Below are 18738 nucleotides of genomic sequence, written 5' to 3'. Positions count from 1 at the left end.
GAAGCTTTGTGCACAAGCAGAGGAAATCGGCACAAGCAAAGAGATTCGCATGCTGTAGGCTATTACATGAATGCGATGTCGACTCGTAATACTGCGCACATGACATTTGTCATTGAAATAACGCCACAGGTGGTTAGTAAATCTGTGTAAAAAAGGCCTGTCGCAACAGCTGGAAAAAATCCTAGAGGAAACACTGTATGTAGGCACATTTATACCTACAGTTTTAAAACAACCGTAAAGCAAAACAAAGTGTATTTTCCATGTAAAAACCATCCAAAAGGCACGAATGTCTATACAGATGTGTTTTTGCGTATTTGTTACTTTATAATATATAGCGTGGACTATAATATAATAAATTGAGAGAGTAAATCTTTTTCTTAAACCATGTTTGTAAAAATAAGCTTGAAAAGTTGCAGGGTGGTGCTGACGTCACAGGCGAGTGCCCTGAAGGCACTGTAGTCTGTTTATAGCCTGATGTTAGCTTTTCAGTTCTTGCGTTTGCATATAAGATCCAAAAGTGCTCAGAGTTGTATTTACGTGTGAGTATTATCCAGCTGGACAAAAAGTGCAAGTGTAATAAACAGTGTTTAAACACAGAGCTTATTATTTGCAATCTTCGAAAAGCCTATGGGAAAATCTAATTGGGACTTTATCGAGGGAACCAGTTTTATGCTAGCAGCCGATTAGCCTACAAAGAGACGTCATAGTTCCTCCACTATGATCCAATTGGCTGACACCTGTTTGATGATTTAAACTTTACTCAAAGTTAACGTGAATTACTGAGGCTGACATAAGAAAAATAACTTCAAATTATTTTCAATAATGCAAGGGCAGTTTCATTTGGTGAACCTACATAAGGCTGCCATGTAGTTCAGGTAAAACTACATGATCTGCGTAGCGCGACTAGTCGGCGTCAATCAAAAAGCGTCACGGTAGAGCATTAAAATCAAAGTCCCTTTAAGGCAAGTCACTTCACTCTGCGGCCATCTTTGAAACGCCTCTCAGGCAGTATGCTTGGGCATTCTGTCTAAATGGGGAAACATCAAATTTTCCAAAACTGTTTGCCAAGCTTAGGAGTACATCACATATTTAGAATCACCTATAAAATTAAACAACAGCTGTCTCAATGTATCGTTTCTGGGCGTTTGAGGAGTTGCTGTCATGCGTTTGACAGGATGGACTGTACTTTGCGCTCGTTTTATGCAGATTACAAAATCAGAAAACTTTTGTTTTCAAGAGTAGTTGGATCATTTTAAAGTAGAGATTTCAAGCTTTATATGGGTATATTTCTTATGTCTGTAAAGCAAGTAATCACTGAGATTTCAGTGTGTTTGTTGACCACATAAACTGTGGTAAAAGCACACGTCTGGTCTGAGCTTCTTCCCAGAGAAACGTCACTCTATAGCCATCAATGATTGGTTCCTGTACTAGCAAGCGAGGCTTCAATCGCCATATTGACTGCTACACTTTTCCCCATTCAAAACTATAACTGTGTGTTCACACCGAAGGCAGTGAGAGCGTCAAAGGTCGCTCCGGCCGCACTGGCGACAAAGCTGTCTGCCTTCAGCTCTGGCGGCGAGAGCGTCAAAATTCGCTACTTTGATCTCACATTTACATTTAGTCATTTAGCAGACGCTTTTATCCAAAGCGACTTACAAATGAGGACAAGGAAGCAATTTACACAACTATAAGAGCAACAGTGAGTAAGTGCTATAGACAAGTTTCAGGTGTGTAAAGTCTAAGAAGCAAAGCATTAGTAAAGTTTTTTTTTTTTTATTGAGAGAGAGAGAGAGAGTACAGTTAGTGGTATAGCCAGAGAGGCAGTTACAGATTAGGAAGGAAAGTGGAGACTAAATAGTTGAGTTTTTAGTCATTTCTTGAAGACAGCAAGTGACTCTGCTGTTCTGATGCAGTTAGGGGGTTCATTCCACCAACTGGGCAGATTGAATGCGAGAGTTCGGGAAAGTGATTTCTTCCCTCTTAGGGATGGAACCACAAGGCGACGTTCATTCACAGAACGCAAGTTTCTGGAGGGCACATAAATCTGCAGAAGTGAGAGCAGATAAGAAGGAGCAAAGCCAGAGGTCGCTTTGTAAGCAAACATCAGAGCTTTGAATTTGATGCGAGCAGCAACTGGCAGCCAGTGCAAACGGGTGAGTATTGGGGTGACGTGCTCTTTTGGGTTCATCAAAGACCACTCGTGCTGCTGCGTTCTGAAGCAGCTGAAGAGGTTTGATAGAATTAGCTGGAAGCCCGGCTAGTAGAGAGTTGCAATAATCCAGTTTGGAGAGAACAAGAGCTTGAACAATGAGTTGAGCTGTATGTTCAGATATGAAGGGTCGGACCTTTCTGATGTTATAGAGTGCGAATCTGTAAGATTGAGCAGTTCTAGAAATGTGGTTAGAGAAGTTTAGTTGGTCATCAATCGTTACTCCAAGGCTTTTTACCATTTTGGATGCAGTAATGGTTGCCCCATCCATCTGGATTGAAAAAGTTATGGTGTAGAGTCGGGTTGGCAGAAACTTCAAGCATTTCCATTTTCGCGAGGTTAAGCTGAAGATGATGATCTTTCATCCAGTGTGAAATGTCTGACAGGCAGGCTGAAATGCGAGCTGGAACCGAGGGATCATCAGGGTGAAAAGAGGTATAGCTGGGTATCATCAGCATAGCAGTGGTAGGAAAATCCATGTTTCTGGATGACTGGTCCTAAAGATGTTGTGTAGATGGAGAAGAGAAGTGGCCCAAGAACAGAGCCCTGAGGTACCCCAGTGTTTAGATGCTGTAGGTTGGACACCTCTCCCCTCAAAGACACCCTGAATGACCTGTCAGAGAGATAAGATCTGAACCATTGAATAACAGTGCCTGCAACGCCCAGTGACTCAAGCGTAGATAGCAGGATCTGGTGGTTTACAGTGTCAAAAGCAGCTGATAAATCCAGCAAGATGAAGACCGATGATTTAGAGTCTGCTTTAGCCAGTCTGAGATCCTCCACGACCGAGAGCAGGGCAGTCTCAGTTGAGTGGCTTTTTTTTAAAGCCAGATTGCTTGTTGTCCATGAGGTTGTTTAGAGTAAGAAAGTCCAGGACTTGATTGAACACTACTTTCTCCAAAATCTTGGCCATGAATGGAAGCAGGGATACCGGTCGGTAGTTTTCAAGTAGCGTTTGATCCAGGTTGGGTTTCTTTAGCAGTGGGGTTACCCTAGCCTGCTTAAATGAAGTAGGGAATAGACCAGAGTCAAGAGATGTGTTAATTATGTGAGTCAGTGTTGGTATGACTGCAGGAGAAATGGCTTGCAAGAGATGAGAGGGAATGGGATCAAGCGGACAAGTGGTTGCGTGGCTAGATAGCACGAGATTGGACACCTCAGACTCAGAGAGCTGGGAAAAAGAGGTGAGTGTGTGTGGTGTTGGTGGTGTATCTTGCGTGTTTGTTGTAGGTGCAGCAAATTGAGCACTGATTTTTGCAGTTTTGGTGCAAAAGAATGTAGCAAAGTCATCAGTAGTGAGTGTGGAGGATGCGGGTGGAGGAGGATAGAGGAGGGAGGAAAATGTTTAAAAAAGTAAGCGAGGATTGGTGGCACTGTTGACTTTCTGACGGAAGTATGTCTGCTTTGCAGAAGTAACCTCAGCCGAGAAAGAGGACAGAAGAGTTTGGTATGTTATTAGCTGTTTAGGATTTTTAGTTTTTCGCCAAATTCTCTCTGCAGAGCGAAGTTTTGAGCGATGCTCACGGAGAACATCAGAGAGCCAGGATGCAGGAGGACTGGCACGGGCTGGCCTGGATGTAAGAGAACATAGTCTGTCTAGACATGATGCTGGTGTGGACCAGAGTGTATCAGTGGCACTGTTCGTATCAAGTGCAGAGAGTTTGCAAAATGGAGGAAGAGAGTCTGAAACAATGGTGGATAGTCTATTAGGTGAGAGTGAGCATAGGTTTCTGCAGAGAGCGTTGCATTTAAAGGGGCCGTTGCAACATGTCAGCAAAACAGTTACATTCCCGCATAAAAATGGTTTCCAGCATGAAAATGTTGTGCATTTATCAAATTCTTATAACTACGGATGATAAAGTTGCATAAGGTGTGGCTTTGCTCCACTTAATTACCCACTGTGTCCATATGTCTGAAATATCCTGAAGCAGCAATACCGGTTTGTATTGTCGCATGAGATTCCCACTTTTTTAAAGAAAAATATATATATATATAACAATTATGCACATCAGTAACTCACCAGTAACTTTTTAAATTGTATGTTCCTGTAAGAAAACATTGCAAATAATTGGAAATCCGGCGACAGCAATAATTCAACCCTTGGCAACAACTGAGGTCGGAAGCAAAGTTCACAGGAACACAGTGTTCACAGTGTTCTCTGGACTCCTCTCAAGTGGACTCATTAGCATAAAGTTGACTTGATTTCAACTCTCCTAGATGCCCACACCGGCAAAGACGCGCCATGCTGCTCCTTGCCGTTGGCTTTCATTGAAAATTAATGACTTACAGCTACTTTGACGCTCTCGTCGCTTTCGGTGTGAACGTACTGTATGACTGACCTGCCTTGTGTATTCTATAGTTTTTGTTAAAGTCGACCAGTCAACTTGTCGGTGCAGCCCCTGATATATACATACTTTATTTTTGCTTCTCTTTAGCATTGTTAAAATGGCCATTATTGTTGGTTTGTTTTAATTGTTTCGTGTTTTCTGTTGAATGATTCTGTTGTTGATGTGACAGTGACAGTCCTGTTACCTTTCTCTGAGGAAGCTCCTTTATTCAGGATCTGAATGGCCCGCCGGATGTCCAGGTTGAAGAGGGCGACGGCAGCAGCTCGTTCCCACTCGCCCTCCTGCTCCAGAGACTTCAGGAAGGGTTCAACATCGGTGTCGGGCCCTTGACTGATCCAGCCACACAACTGCAGTGCCAGACTGCGCTCCTCACTGTGGAACCGTGGGACGTCCGTCTGCCTGTCTGAACCCGACCAGCACCGCCGTGTCTCTGTAGTGCCTGAGGAACCAATCGTTATGTCTTTATTCGCTCATTACCATCAGCATCAAGATCTCAGAATATATCACAATAGGTATCGAGTAAACAAAAAGTTTTCCACCTTTTCCTTCAACCCACGATGCTTTTCTATGAATATGAAAGTCAATTCTCGTGATCTACAGTACAGTACAAAATAGGACTGCACACATTGGAAAAACCTGATATTGCAATATTTTATTTTTCTGCGATAAATATTGCAATATGAATACAGTTTCACAAGACGGTTTGAGCTATTTGACTGTTTTCTGGAGAGTCGAACAGTATTCAGGTACAGAAATCGAATAATCACAATGCAAAAAAAATGCTTTTCTTATTTTGCTTTGTCTCGTTTCTAGTCCACATATCTAACAAATTTTTTTAGATCAATTAAAAATATTGTTTTGTTTTAAAAGTCATTTGAAATAAGGCAAAATTAAGAGGTTTTTCCACAAATTAAGCAAAATTATCTGCCATGGGGTAAGTTAAATAATCTTGTTTTCACTTTGAAATGTAGATATTTTGATTCAAAAATTCTAAGAAAAACATTTTTTTTTTCATAAATCATATAATATCCGTATAAATACACTGATTAAATACAATTCTTTAGCTCCTGCTCAGCTTTAATTTAGACTCAACATTGCATATCTTTGCGATCTTTGCAGATGCGCACATTGCGATATCAATGCTGAAACAATATATTGTGCAGCCCTAATGCAAAAGTCTTAGGCTACAAGTATTTTCAGAATAAAAGGTTTAATTTCAGTTATTTCTATATTTTTCATGTCAGATTGAATTATTAATTAACATTTCCAAACTTTAGTTTTGTCATTATTTGTAATTCTATAGTGAGAGTATTGTCTGCATAGACAATCTGATCTGATCACCCTCAAGTGGTGCGTTTCCCAAACAAGACGTAACCTGTGGCTGAACTATCATAGTATGATCCATCGTTTGGGAAAAGAACGATGTAATGACGAGTATTTCCCAAAACCTGTAGTTTTTCTGTCGCAGATCCATCACTTGAACCACGTTAGCTTTAATGTAAAACACCCATAATGATGCTCTAAATGGGGTGGAGTAACAACTTCTTTAGAGAAGATCCCATACTGTAATTTATTCGTGCAAATTATATTGTTTTACGTGCACACATATTTAAAGTAAAATCCAATATTCGTTTTGGTAAAAACATGCACTTGCTTTCTATATTAATTGAAATATATGTAATTGGCACATATAGGGCCCGTGTTTCCTTTACAAATATTATTGAGAACATCACATATTCTAAAACATAAAATCACTTACAAAAGCTAACACTTTTCTAATATCACATATAAATCATATAAATAAATAAGTAATGAGGCTATTTATTAAGAAATGAAATGTATTATTTATTAGTAAATGAAAAAATCCTACTTTAATAATAATATTGATGATGATGATGATGATGATGATTATTATTATTATTATTAAGTAAGATATAGTTTATTTTTGTTTTTTGAAAAGTCTGCTTTTACTATTCGGCACATGCCAGCCACTGCAGAAATGTTCTAACCAACAGGCCCATGTCATATACAGTGCAGACACTTAATAAATAATCTACTATAAATTGAAACCATTAAGTCAGGGGTCACCAATCTCGGTCCTGGAGGGTGTGGTGTGCCTGCAGGATTTAGCTCCAGCTTGCTTGAACATGTCTGTCTGGATGTTTCAAGTATACCTAGTGAGACATTGATTAGCTTGTTCAGGTGTGTTTGATTAGGGTTGGAGCTAAAATCTGCAGGACACCGGCCCTCCAGGAACAAGTTTGGTGACCCCTGCATTAAGGTATGCTATATATTTTTGTTTTCACAAGCTTTGGAGAGGTAATGTAAATTTCATTTTTAAATAATAGGTCACCTATAGCTTTCGTCATGAGGCTGTGTTCAAAATGACATCAATGTTTTCAAAGTGCACTGCGAAAAAAAGCGCAATTGTAAACATGAAGATGCTTTTTTATTTTGAATCATTCCAAGTTTAAATGTTAAAATGTTCTAAATGAATAGGGCACAGGGGGGATAAGTGGGAATAGAACAAAGCCAGGAACTATGTTTCTAACTACAGCTCCAGAGGTGTAGTTGCAAGTTTGCTACGCAATTTGCGAATGTTCATTGAAACAATCCAGACCAACTTTGGCATTATCTCTAAGATGCTTCAAAAAAATCTACCTGCAAAGCTACCTAAAAATACATGCAAGTGTACCAAGTGTTTTAAATGCAAAGTAATAATAATAAAAATACAAAATTTTATTTATGATGCACTTTTCTTAAACTAAAAGCACTACAAGATATACAATAACAAAAAATAAATGGAGAGAATTACAAGACTGCATAAAATCCCAGTAAGAAGAAAGAAATTATGCTGCAATAATAAATCAATAAAGAAAAATAAAAAAGCAAAATGTTACAAATTGCATAAAAATGACAATGATGATCACAAAATTAAATGCTTTGCTAAAAGATGTGTCTTAAGAAGCTTCTTAAAACAATCCAGAGAAACGACGTTCCTGATAATCGTGGGTAATGCATTCCATAATTTAGGCGCACAATAAGAAAAAGCCCTACCTCCCATGGTTTTTAAGTATGATCACATAGTGTGATCATGCCAAACGTTTGTTTGTTTATATATATATATATATATATATATATATATATATATATATATATATATATATATATATATATATATATATATATATATATATATATAATAATGTATAATATAAGTTAATGTATATATGGATTATTTTTGAAAGCATCCTCATTTTTACACAAGAGCCTAAAACTTTGTAGCTTTGCAGGTGTTTTTTTTTAAGCATCTTAAAGATGTTGCCAACGTTCTGGAATTAGTTTGTCACTTGTCATTCCAGACAGACTGTATGATGTGTGCAGCACTGGCTGTTGTCAGAGTCCTTGTGCAGGCAATAATCTCACTTTAAAATTACAATTAATGATAAAAATAATGTTTGGAAATGTAAAGTGATATTTAAAACTGACATGCTACAGAACAATATAGAAATAACCAACACATTAACACTTAAGAAAATACTAGTAGCGTAAGATTTTTGCACAGTACTGAATATTCTATACACAATCGGTGAAGTGTTTTTTTTAAATATATATATATATACAATGAGCGGTTACTATTCTCTCTTCACTGTTTAATTATTGTATGTCAAAGGAAACTAGTTTTCAACTGAAAAATCAAACCTCGTTTGTACTGAAACTAATTTTGTTACTTCTAAAGACATTTTGAATAATGTGAGAAACCTGTACCAATTGACTTCCATAGTAGGAAAAACTAATGCTATGGAAGTCAGTGGTTACAGGTTTCCAACATTCTTCAAAATGTCTTCTTTTGCATCTAACAGAAGAAACTCAGTTTGAAAAACCAAATGTGAGTAAATGATTGGAGAATTTCTATTTTTGGGTGAACTTTCCCTTTAAGAGTAAATGAGAAAGGTGACAAGGCCTCCGATGACAGGCCGATTGAGGCATTTATAATGTCTACGAGAAATACTTCAGACGTTTTGTTCATCTAAACAAACAACACACTCACCAGAGCTGGACTTGACAATGTTTTTGATGCCGGAGTAGATGAGGGACTGTTTATTGCTCTGCTGCTTCTGTTCCACATTCTCAGTGTACTGTTTCATGAGTAAAAACTTACATAGGAAAAATAATACAGTCGAAAAAACAAGATCATATGGAGAAAAATTAGAAGAAATTAAACAAACATTTGAAGGATTAACAAACTCATAGCTATGAACATAAAAGAAACATATTGATTTCTTAATGTTTGCACTGATCGCTTATTTTGAGACTGTTTGCTTGCTGTTTAATTCACAACAAATAGCCCATAGATGGCCTTCGGAGACATCTGAATTGTACAGTGAGAGTTTGACTATAAACTGATCACTAGTTTTTTTATTTATTAGTAAAAAAAATGAAACTAATAAAAATATTCAGAACCTCATATCCCCTCTGTAAAAAATCTATGACCACAAACTGTCAAAAATAAATAAATAAAAAAATAACCTGACTTTGAAAGTTTCGTTTTTTTGTGCAAGAAATGTTCGCAAAATAGTGCATAATTAAGTAAAGTCATATTTGCTTTTTTAAATATTTTACAAAATGTATAATATAAAAATGCTAGAAATCTATTTTAATTGTATTAATTCTAATATTATTATAATTATTTTCCAAGTGATTAACAGAGCTAGGAGTTTATAGTATTTAGCATTAAATTTCTCTTCTGGCAAAACTCTTATTTCTGGGGGAAAAAATAATATAAACACTATTCCAAATTTAAACACAGCAAATATTTATTGCCCCATAGGACATTTGTTTGTTTTTCGATTCACTTCAGAACAAACCACTGTTGTTCAATGACTTGCCTAGTTAACCTAACTAAACTAGTTAAGCCTTTAAACAACTGTTTACTAGTATCTATCAAAAAAAAATTGTAAAATATTTTCATGTGACAGACAAAATAAATGAGTTATAAGGGGTTCCCACTCTTTCATAAACTGCAGATTTAAGGGCTTTCAAGGACTTTTTAAAGCACCATTACTTTCAAATCAAGCATCTTTGTAATTCACTCCGCCAGCATATGCAGCACCATGAAAGCCCTTACTGTACTTAATTTACTTACACTTGATATTTACATTAAAATCTCAGTGTGATGATGATAATGATGTTTTAAATGTGTAATTTTCAAAAAAAAGTTCAAAGAACTTTAATAAAATTTATATATGAAATTTTCACATTTTTAAATATTCAAATGTTATTTCTAAAATATTGATAAAATGTGCATTATTCGTCAGTTCTTATGCAAGATTTAAGTTTAATTAATTATTTCTCATTGTTTTTTCAGTCTGTTCTTTCAGTCAGCACAGTACAATTGTTGAAATGACACCATAAAATTAGCTCTTTTTTTATTTCAATTTCAAACCCTTTCAAGAACCTGTGTTTGATTCAAGGCCTGGAAAGTACCTAAAAACAATCCATATGTCTGAAATTCAAGTACTTCCAAGATGTGTGGGAGCTCTGGTTATTAAAAATTAGATATTAAAACTATTACATTAAAAATATGTTGAAAAAAAAAATTTAAATGAATAGAAATTAAAACAAATAGAGGAAATTTTAAACAGCATGTGCGAAGATTTAATTTTTTTCAATGGTGCAATTGTTAAAATGCCACCATAAATTAATTTAATTTCAAATTTTGATTTCAAGTACTTTCAAGAACTTGTGTTTGTTTTTAGGTACTTGCCCGGCCTTTCAATCCATCTGTCTGAAATTCAAGTACTTTTAAGAAGCGTGGGGACCCTGGTTATTAGTTATTATATTTTAAAACTATTATGTTAATAAAAATCTCCATTAAACAGCACTTGGGAAACATTTAAAAAAGAACTCAAATAAAAAAAGAGGGAATCTGGTCTTTAAACTACATGTGCAAAGACTTAGTTTTCTCAACGGGTCACGACTAGGGCCAGACAGAAACTGCAGACATTTTTTGCTATTTCTGCTGAGAATTTTGTAAAAAGTTTGCAGATTTATGCGGAATGATTTTAGGAGCATCATAACTGAAAACATAATCTATGAAATAAAAAATAATACATCTTTATCTTTTACTTAATGTTTACAACGCAAATCCAATTTGATCCACTTATTTGGTAAAGAAAGCTAGTCTGTCATAAAATACACCTACTAAAAAGACAGAAAACACTACTTTACAAACTGTATTGTAAATAAATCATGTGAACATTTTAATATTACTATTATTATATCTAAATAATATTAGTGAAATTTATTTAAAAACTGAATAAATATAAATTTACACACATTTGCACGAGTAAATAAACAGACTCAATGATGGGCTAAAAATCTGAGGAAATTCCGTGTGGGCCTAGTCATGACCTTTTTGACAATATGCTTTAAAAAGTCAAAGCAGTGAAGGATATAATGGAGTGTGTACCAGAGAGACCTCAGCTGCGGGTCGTCTCCTCCAGCCAGCACGTGGTTCCTCCATACCTGGACAGTATCGTGGCCATATCGAGACTGTGCTCGCTCCCTCATCTTAGTGGCGATGTCCTTCTCAGCCTCCGCGGCCTGTCCGCTGTCCTCCGCACACTCATACAGGTGCCGTCCGCAAGCCCACATCAGAGATGTAGTGGAGCTCCAGGCCAGAGATATGCGCTCGAACAATGTGAAGTCATTCATCACGCGGCTGGGCGACACCACCACCATGCGGTTCTGTGCCGACGGGTGCCAGGCGAAGCTGCTGATGATGCTCTCGCTGCAGGGCTGCACCCCACGCTCCATGATGGTGGGCTCCACTTCATCCCCGAAAGGCATCGGAGTGTGCTGCATGTCATACAGCCGGATGATATTGCTGTCCCGTGTTAGCGTCGCTAGTAAACCCATCCGAGTGGGACACCATGCAACTTTAGTCAAAGGTTTAGGCTGTTCGGTTAAAGTAAAAACTGGTTTTTCGAATTTGCGCAAATCCCAAATAGCAACCTGACCTTCAAAATAAGACGCCACACGATCCTGAAAATGAGGGTCTACAGTTACGCCCTGGATTGCTTTGGTGTTCACAAACGTCTTCTGGCTGGTGTTACGCAGATCGAAGATGGCAAGATTTCGATGCATGCCTGCAAGAAGCAATTTTTTGTGGTCACGAGGGAGCCAGCAGAGAGAAAGGCAGGCATCGTTTTGACCCAGCTCATACAGAGGTTTGGTCACCACCAAACCAGAGTCTGCGTCTCCAGAAAGACGAACCTTCTCAGCGGGAACGGCTTCAGGAGAAAACTTACTGCTGATGTCCCATATGAGAACAGAAAAATCCGCTCGATGTTTGTCCAAACCGGCCGCCAGCCAGTTACTGTCCACCGGGTTCCACGCGAGAGTGTTGCACTGCCGAGCGTGTTTAGGGACAAACTCTTTACCCGCGAGGTCCTTACTTTTGGAGTTGTGGCTCTGTCCCAAACTGGTTAACACGACTCGGCCATTGGCTTGTCCCACAGCTAACAAACACTCTGGCTCATGTTTGGGATACCAGGCCACGCATTTCATAAAGGGGGTGTCGGAGTTGATGGCCAGCAGCGTGGCTGCCGTCTCCTCGGATAACTGAAGAGCTCCAGCTTTGGTTTCGGAGCTTCCAGCAGGTCCGATCTGGTACAGACTGAGCTCAGTGTCGCAGATCACATAGCGGTCTGCGTGATGAGGAGACCACAGGATTTCTGGCTTATATCCGCTCGACATGGCAGGACAGTGGTTTGTTCAGTGCTAAAACCTGTGGATGATGGAGATTCTTAGTATCAACTATATGAACAATAATTGAGTCCTTTAAATAACCTATTTTGCTATATAACATTCTCTACTGGACTGCCATGTAACATTTACACAATAATCATCATCAATATCAGTATTGTTGTATAATTAAAAAAGGTAAGTTATTTGGTAACACTATTTTGATGGTCCAGTTGACTATTAGTAGACTGCTTAATATATGTTAATACTGCTCCTTCAACAGACATTTAACTGACTATATGAAACTTTACAGGTTATCAAGGATGTACCGCTGGATCATGTCTCGCTATAGTTGTTAATTGTGATATTTAATTCATCTTGTCTCTATCTAATGGCTCTTCGGTCTTTTGAATCTTTTAGGTAACGTGTCACAACATCGGTACACTGCTTCAGTCTTTAACTTTCACGCTTGTACCTAGTAATTTTTGTGAAAACCTCAGATACTGTTGGTTGTGCACCTTTTTTACCGACCAACCTCCCGCGGAAAAAGTGATTGACAGGTGGTAATTTGTGTGCAACTTATATTTATTCATGTATGATTTGTTTATGGGTAAAACAAAGACCATGCGGGTCAGGTAGGCTCTTATATACATATACTATATATATATACATTTACTATATATATATATATATATATATATATATATATATATATATATATATATATATATATATATACACATACATATACTATATATATATATATATATATATATATATATATATATATATATATATATATATATATATATAAGAAACAAAACTATACAAAATAATTGTAACATAAATATTTAAATTTAGATAATTTGTATCATATACATTTCAGATTTAAATATAAACATTTGCATCAAATATGCTCGCATGTATTTCTATTTAATGAATATACAGAGTACATATACATAAAGTCAAAACAAACTTTTATTTTAGATATGATTATTAATTCATTCATTTTTTTTTGGCTTAGTCCCTTTATTAATCAGGGGTCGCCACAGTGGAAGGAACCGTCAACTTATCCAGCACATGTTTTATGCAGCAGATGCCCTTTCAGCCGCAACCCAACACTTGTACACTCATGCACACACTCACATACACCATGGCCAATTTAGCTAAGTCAATTTATCTATAGCACATGTCTTTGGACTGTGGGGGAAACCGAAGCACCCGGAGGAAACCCACGCCTGGATACGATTAATCGCTCTTAATTTTTGCCCTAACAGTATTACTCATAAATTTTCACAGCGATAAAGAAATGAAGAGACCACCTGAACATATTCAGTTTCTCTGGGCTCCCTGGGTTTTTGTTTTATTTTGCAAACTGTACATCTGATGACATTTGCTATTTAAAAATAAAAATGCTGTTACTCAGAGCATTTTATTGTGAATGAAATAGCAAAACATACTATTTTTCCTCATTTATAGACCACATAATACCAATGTTTTGACTTAAGAAGAGTTAAGAAATCAACATTTGGTGGAATAACCCTGACTTTTAATTATAATAAATAAATAAATATATTTGTTATTTAGACCAAATGTCATTTTCTTGAAAAAAATGCTTTAAATTACTCTAAACTCTAAAATACTTTTAAAAATGTATTTGAGATTTGTAAGAAATGTTCTCTCAGACATTTGTAGAACAAAACAAACATTAGCATTTGACTTACAGCCATAATAACTAATAAATCCAGTACACTCCGAGAAACAGAGAATTGACAAATGGTCTCTTAATTTATTCCATAATAAATTGAATATATTATAAATTATATTTATTATTAGGTGAATGGGAAAATAATAACAGTAATAATTAAAAATAATGGTGATAACCGCAGCAGGCTTAATAACGTTAGTTATAACAGTGTAAACAATATTCCTTTAATAATTCATCAAAGGGTTAAACTAAACACGAGTAAAGTTGAACACGAAATTAAAAGTAATGAAAGCAAATGCTAACAAGAAATTGTAAATATATTGTTTAAGAACTAAGGGAAATGTAAACACGCTAAGAGTAAATAGAATAGTGTGTATTGTGTAGAAAGAAACCACATTTGAAATAAAAACATCAATAAAATTCAGCCTACATCTAATAATTCCAGCACTTCGTATCATGAAGTAAATGTGATATAAATACAGATAGAAGGGTAAAATTATTATTTAATGAAAAAAGAAAAGTTAACGAGTTAATTAACGTGTAAGCTACAATTTAAGTTTAACAGCAGTTAGTTAGCCGGTCAGCTACAGCTAAGCTAACCATATAAACATATAATGAGAGACTCCTGTCAATATATATTTACACAACATTACCCTGAATTGACATATGAGTAAATGGCAGTCGTGTTTATAAGCGTTTGATAAATATAAACTCACATTTGACGTGCAAACATGCTGAAGTTTGTTTGGTTAGTGTGAAGTCGGAAGCATCGCAGAATGTAAACAGCGTGACAGAAGAACACAAAATAAAAGTCCCACTGCGTCGACCTCTACCTTCAGCACATAGAAAGACAGATTTTCACATTTTCAGCTTTAGTTTTTACGTTCTCTCCCAACCTCCAAGTAATACGGGTAAATATATAAGAAAACACACGAATTTTGAAAGGAAAACTTATAAAAAATTGTATTTGCAGGGAAGGAGTTGAGAAATACGTAAAAAAAATACTGTATTACCGAAAGTTTAACACGCCACAATTCGGAGATTCAATTTTAAATATCCACATAAAAACTACACAATACTAATTTTTATTAAAAACTACACAGTACTAATAATTAATAGTAAATATTATAGTGTTTTTGAATAATATTACAGTAAATTACCTGAATTAATGTGCTGTGGTAAATGTGCTGTGGTGATGTTACTACTGTTTTACACGACCGTTTAAATGTAGTAAAAACTAAAGAATAGGCCTACTACAATAATTGTTCCCGTTCACGATTAAATAGCCTATCACAGTATAATACACTTTACTATAGTAAGTTTGAAAATAGTATTTACTATATTACTATTGTGTTTTTTTGTGTGAATAATGGTAGCCTATCATAAGCATTATTCATAAGTATGCCTAATAATTAACAAATAAAATGTAATAAATTTATATAAATATTACATACAGTCAAAATTATAATATAAAAGTCATGACATGAAAAGGTCAATTTTATATCATAGTTATTGTTTTGTCTCATAGTTTTGACTTTATATGCTAATTTTCATGTGAATGATCTTGGTATGTAAAAATTGACACTTTTAGCAGTTTAGATATTTTATGAAGCTTCCGTCAAAGTGTCTTAAAATAAGAATTCATTTTCCTTCGGCTTAGTCCCTTTATTCATCAGGGGTTGCCACAGCGGAATAAACCGCCAACTTATCCAGCACACTTTTTCCATCGTGAACTGAACAATTGTCATTTCCACCACATCTCAATATACAGCTTTTATTTCAAAATGAAACAAATTATGGCAGTAAACGTTGTCTAAGATCATTTTTGTATCTAATTTAACCAATCTTTCCACAATATATATATAATAATTATACATTTGTCAATGAAATAAATTAGTTGTATGCTGAATTGTACACCTGTCACACTCTAAAATTTAATATTAATTTGGTTAAAAGCTTATTAGAAAATAACTAAACTGAATTAGTATATTAAATAGAGCATGAACGTATACATTGTGAATACACTTTTAATGTGTAATGAGAACTTTTTAAATATTAAAAATAATGTGTGTGGTGATGGAAATGACAGTGGTGGAAATAACATTTCAACAGTTTATTGTGAAAAAATGAAAAATAGCTTCACCGATTAGCTTTGAATTGATACTAGCTTTTCATGTATACAAAACACTCTTATTCACCTTAATTTTGTTTGGTTTTTATAAACATCTTTGAAGGTACAACATGTTTGGAAATAACGTAGAATAAATGTATTTCCTTATCAAGCAATATTTACCTTGATTTTTCTTCAAGTGTTGTTGATAAAAATTTAAATTCCCTCCATCTTGGACATGTTCTCAGATGGCACTATTAATTTTTATAGAAACCACCTAAATAATCTTTCACACAAACTTTTTAAAGCGACATTACAGTGTTGTGGAGGAAATGACACTGATACTGTGCGACAGCTATATTTTGTATAAAAATAATATTGATAATAGTCTCACATTAATAACTGTAAAATATTGAACCTATTTCACTAGTGCTTAATTAAGATACACGAATAGTTACCAGATAAATAATATTTTAAAATGTTATCTTCATTGTTGAAGTTTAAAACGTGCGACAAGATGAAAAACAGCTAGTAAAATTTTTTAAAGTAGGTTTTATTTTATTATATATGGTTAGTCTGACAAAGAAAGAGGAATTTCAACAAAACTATATATATTTTTTGATATATGATCAAAGGACATAAAAGTGCCTATAGTTGAAGAATTACCCATAAATAAACCTTAAATAATACAAAAGAAAATACATTACATTCAGATGGGTTAACCCATATAAGCTGACAAAAGTTTAGAGAGCTTTGAGGCACCTTTTGTTTAGACCTGTTTTATGGATTTATATTAAATAATCATTTTTAAATGCTTTGAAGCAATGAGAAACTTTAAAGAATCTACATTTGTGAATATAAAATTTTGCTGCAATCAACATATTATTACACAGAAAATAAATTTCTTTGTTTTTCTAAAAGATGCCAGATTTCACAATGTGAAAGTCAAACGCAGGTATTACATTTTTGGTCCCACTTTATATTAAGTGTCCTTAACTACAGTGTACTTACACTGAAATTAATAATTAGTTACAATGTACTTATCATGTAAATACATGTGTTTACTGTGTACTTATGCTTGATTAAATACCTGTATGTAATTACATCTGTAATTGACTTCTGTATTTACATTTGTAAATACACCGTTGACCATCCCTTACACCTTAACCCACCCTTAAACCTAGCCATACCACCAAACCTGTCCGTAACCCTACCCCTTGTTCCAACTCAAGAGCACCACAAGTGTTCTCAAATACATTATGAACACAGTAAGTACATCGTATTTATTTTTTGATGCAAGTACAGAGTAGTTAAGGACACTTAATATAAAGTGGGACCACATTTTTTGTCATCAACCACTCATACAATCTGTCCTAAAAGGCTTAACCCTCGGGTCCGAGTTTAAGCAGCACTGCTTTAGATTTTGTTTTAAAGCCTTCACTGCCCTCTGCAGAGGACAAATGGGTTTACAGAAAGTGAACATTTTTTGTTGTGAACTTGTAAGCCAGGGGTGTCCAAACTCAGTCCTGGAGGGCCGGTCTCCTGCATGGTTTAGCTCCAACTTCCTTCAACACACCTGCCTGGAAGTTTCTAGTATACCTAGAAAGAGCTTGATTAGCTTGTTCAGGTGTATTTAATTGTGGTTGGCACTAAAATATGCAGGACACCAGCCCTCCAGGACTGAGTTTGGGCATTTTTGTAAGCATTTTGAGAGAAATAAAAAAAATCAGAATCAAACTATAAACATAATTTGGACCTAATTTTAAGAGAAGCCGATTAGTCTGCTAGTCATTTAGAGAGAGAATGTTTATATGACATGAGAAAACCTTCATGAACATTTATAAAAAAAATGATAAAATAATTAAAGGGCGACACGGTGGCGCAGTGGTTAGCACAGTTGCCTCACAGCAAGAAGGTCACTGGTTCGAGCCTCGGCTGGATCAGATGGCATTTCTGTGTAGAGTTTGCATGTTCTCTCCATGTGTTCGCGTGGGTTTCCTCCAGGTGTTGTGGTTTCCCCCACAGTCCAAACACATGCGCTATGAGTTAATTGAATAAATTTAATTTGCTGTATTGTATGTGTGAATGAGTGTGTATGGATGTTTCCCAGTGATGGGTTGTAGCTGAAAGTGCATCAGCTGCGTAAAACATAATCTGGATTATAAATTGGTGGTTTATTCCGCTGTGGCGACCCCTGATGAATAAAGGAACTAAACCGAAGGAAAATTCATGATAAAATAAATAAAAATCAACGTTTTTTGTTGCACAAAAGCAAATGTAAACATCTGTGGCCCACTGGCCCAATATGAGGATGAGTAATGAATGAAATATGTTTGCGTGCTCCGTTTCTTTAAAAGTGTTTGAATAGTTCAGATGAGTCAGAGATCTCGGGAGGTTCTGCAGGTTCTCCAGATTCCACGTGGGTGCCGTTTATTTGAATTGTTGTCAAGGAATCAGCAGCTTTTGTGGAAAAAATGAGCGTCCTCCAAACAATCTCTCAGCATTCATTTGCAAAACAGATCAAAACACCAGAAAATACTGGAAAGCTTATTTCACTCTAGTTTAAAGAGAGATTAAAATATGACATACATATATTTGTTATGAATATATTTTA

General features: G+C 35.7%; 1 protein-coding gene across 1 annotated transcript in view; it reads right to left on the bottom strand.

The window, feature by feature from the left end:
* Positions 1-14811, bottom strand: part of mios (missing oocyte, meiosis regulator, homolog (Drosophila)) — a 31037-nt gene extending 16226 nt beyond the window's left edge. The window contains exons 1-4 of the mRNA XM_056475598.1: positions 14731-14811; positions 11016-12349; positions 8609-8707; positions 4742-4996 (exon numbers count right to left, since the gene is read on the bottom strand). Coding sequence (XP_056331573.1) covers positions 4742-4996; positions 8609-8707; positions 11016-12318 — 1657 coding nt within the window. The 5' untranslated portion in view covers positions 12319-12349; positions 14731-14811. The remainder of the gene's footprint in view (positions 1-4741; positions 4997-8608; positions 8708-11015; positions 12350-14730) is intronic.
* Between the last annotated feature and the right edge of the window lie 3927 nt (positions 14812-18738).

Source organism: Danio aesculapii, chromosome 16 (assembly GCF_903798145.1).
Source record: "Danio aesculapii chromosome 16, fDanAes4.1, whole genome shotgun sequence".
Classification (NCBI taxonomy): domain Eukaryota; kingdom Metazoa; phylum Chordata; class Actinopteri; order Cypriniformes; family Danionidae; genus Danio; species Danio aesculapii.
The sequence above is the reverse complement of the archived record's forward strand: the minus strand, read 5'-3'. Positions and strand labels throughout refer to the sequence as shown.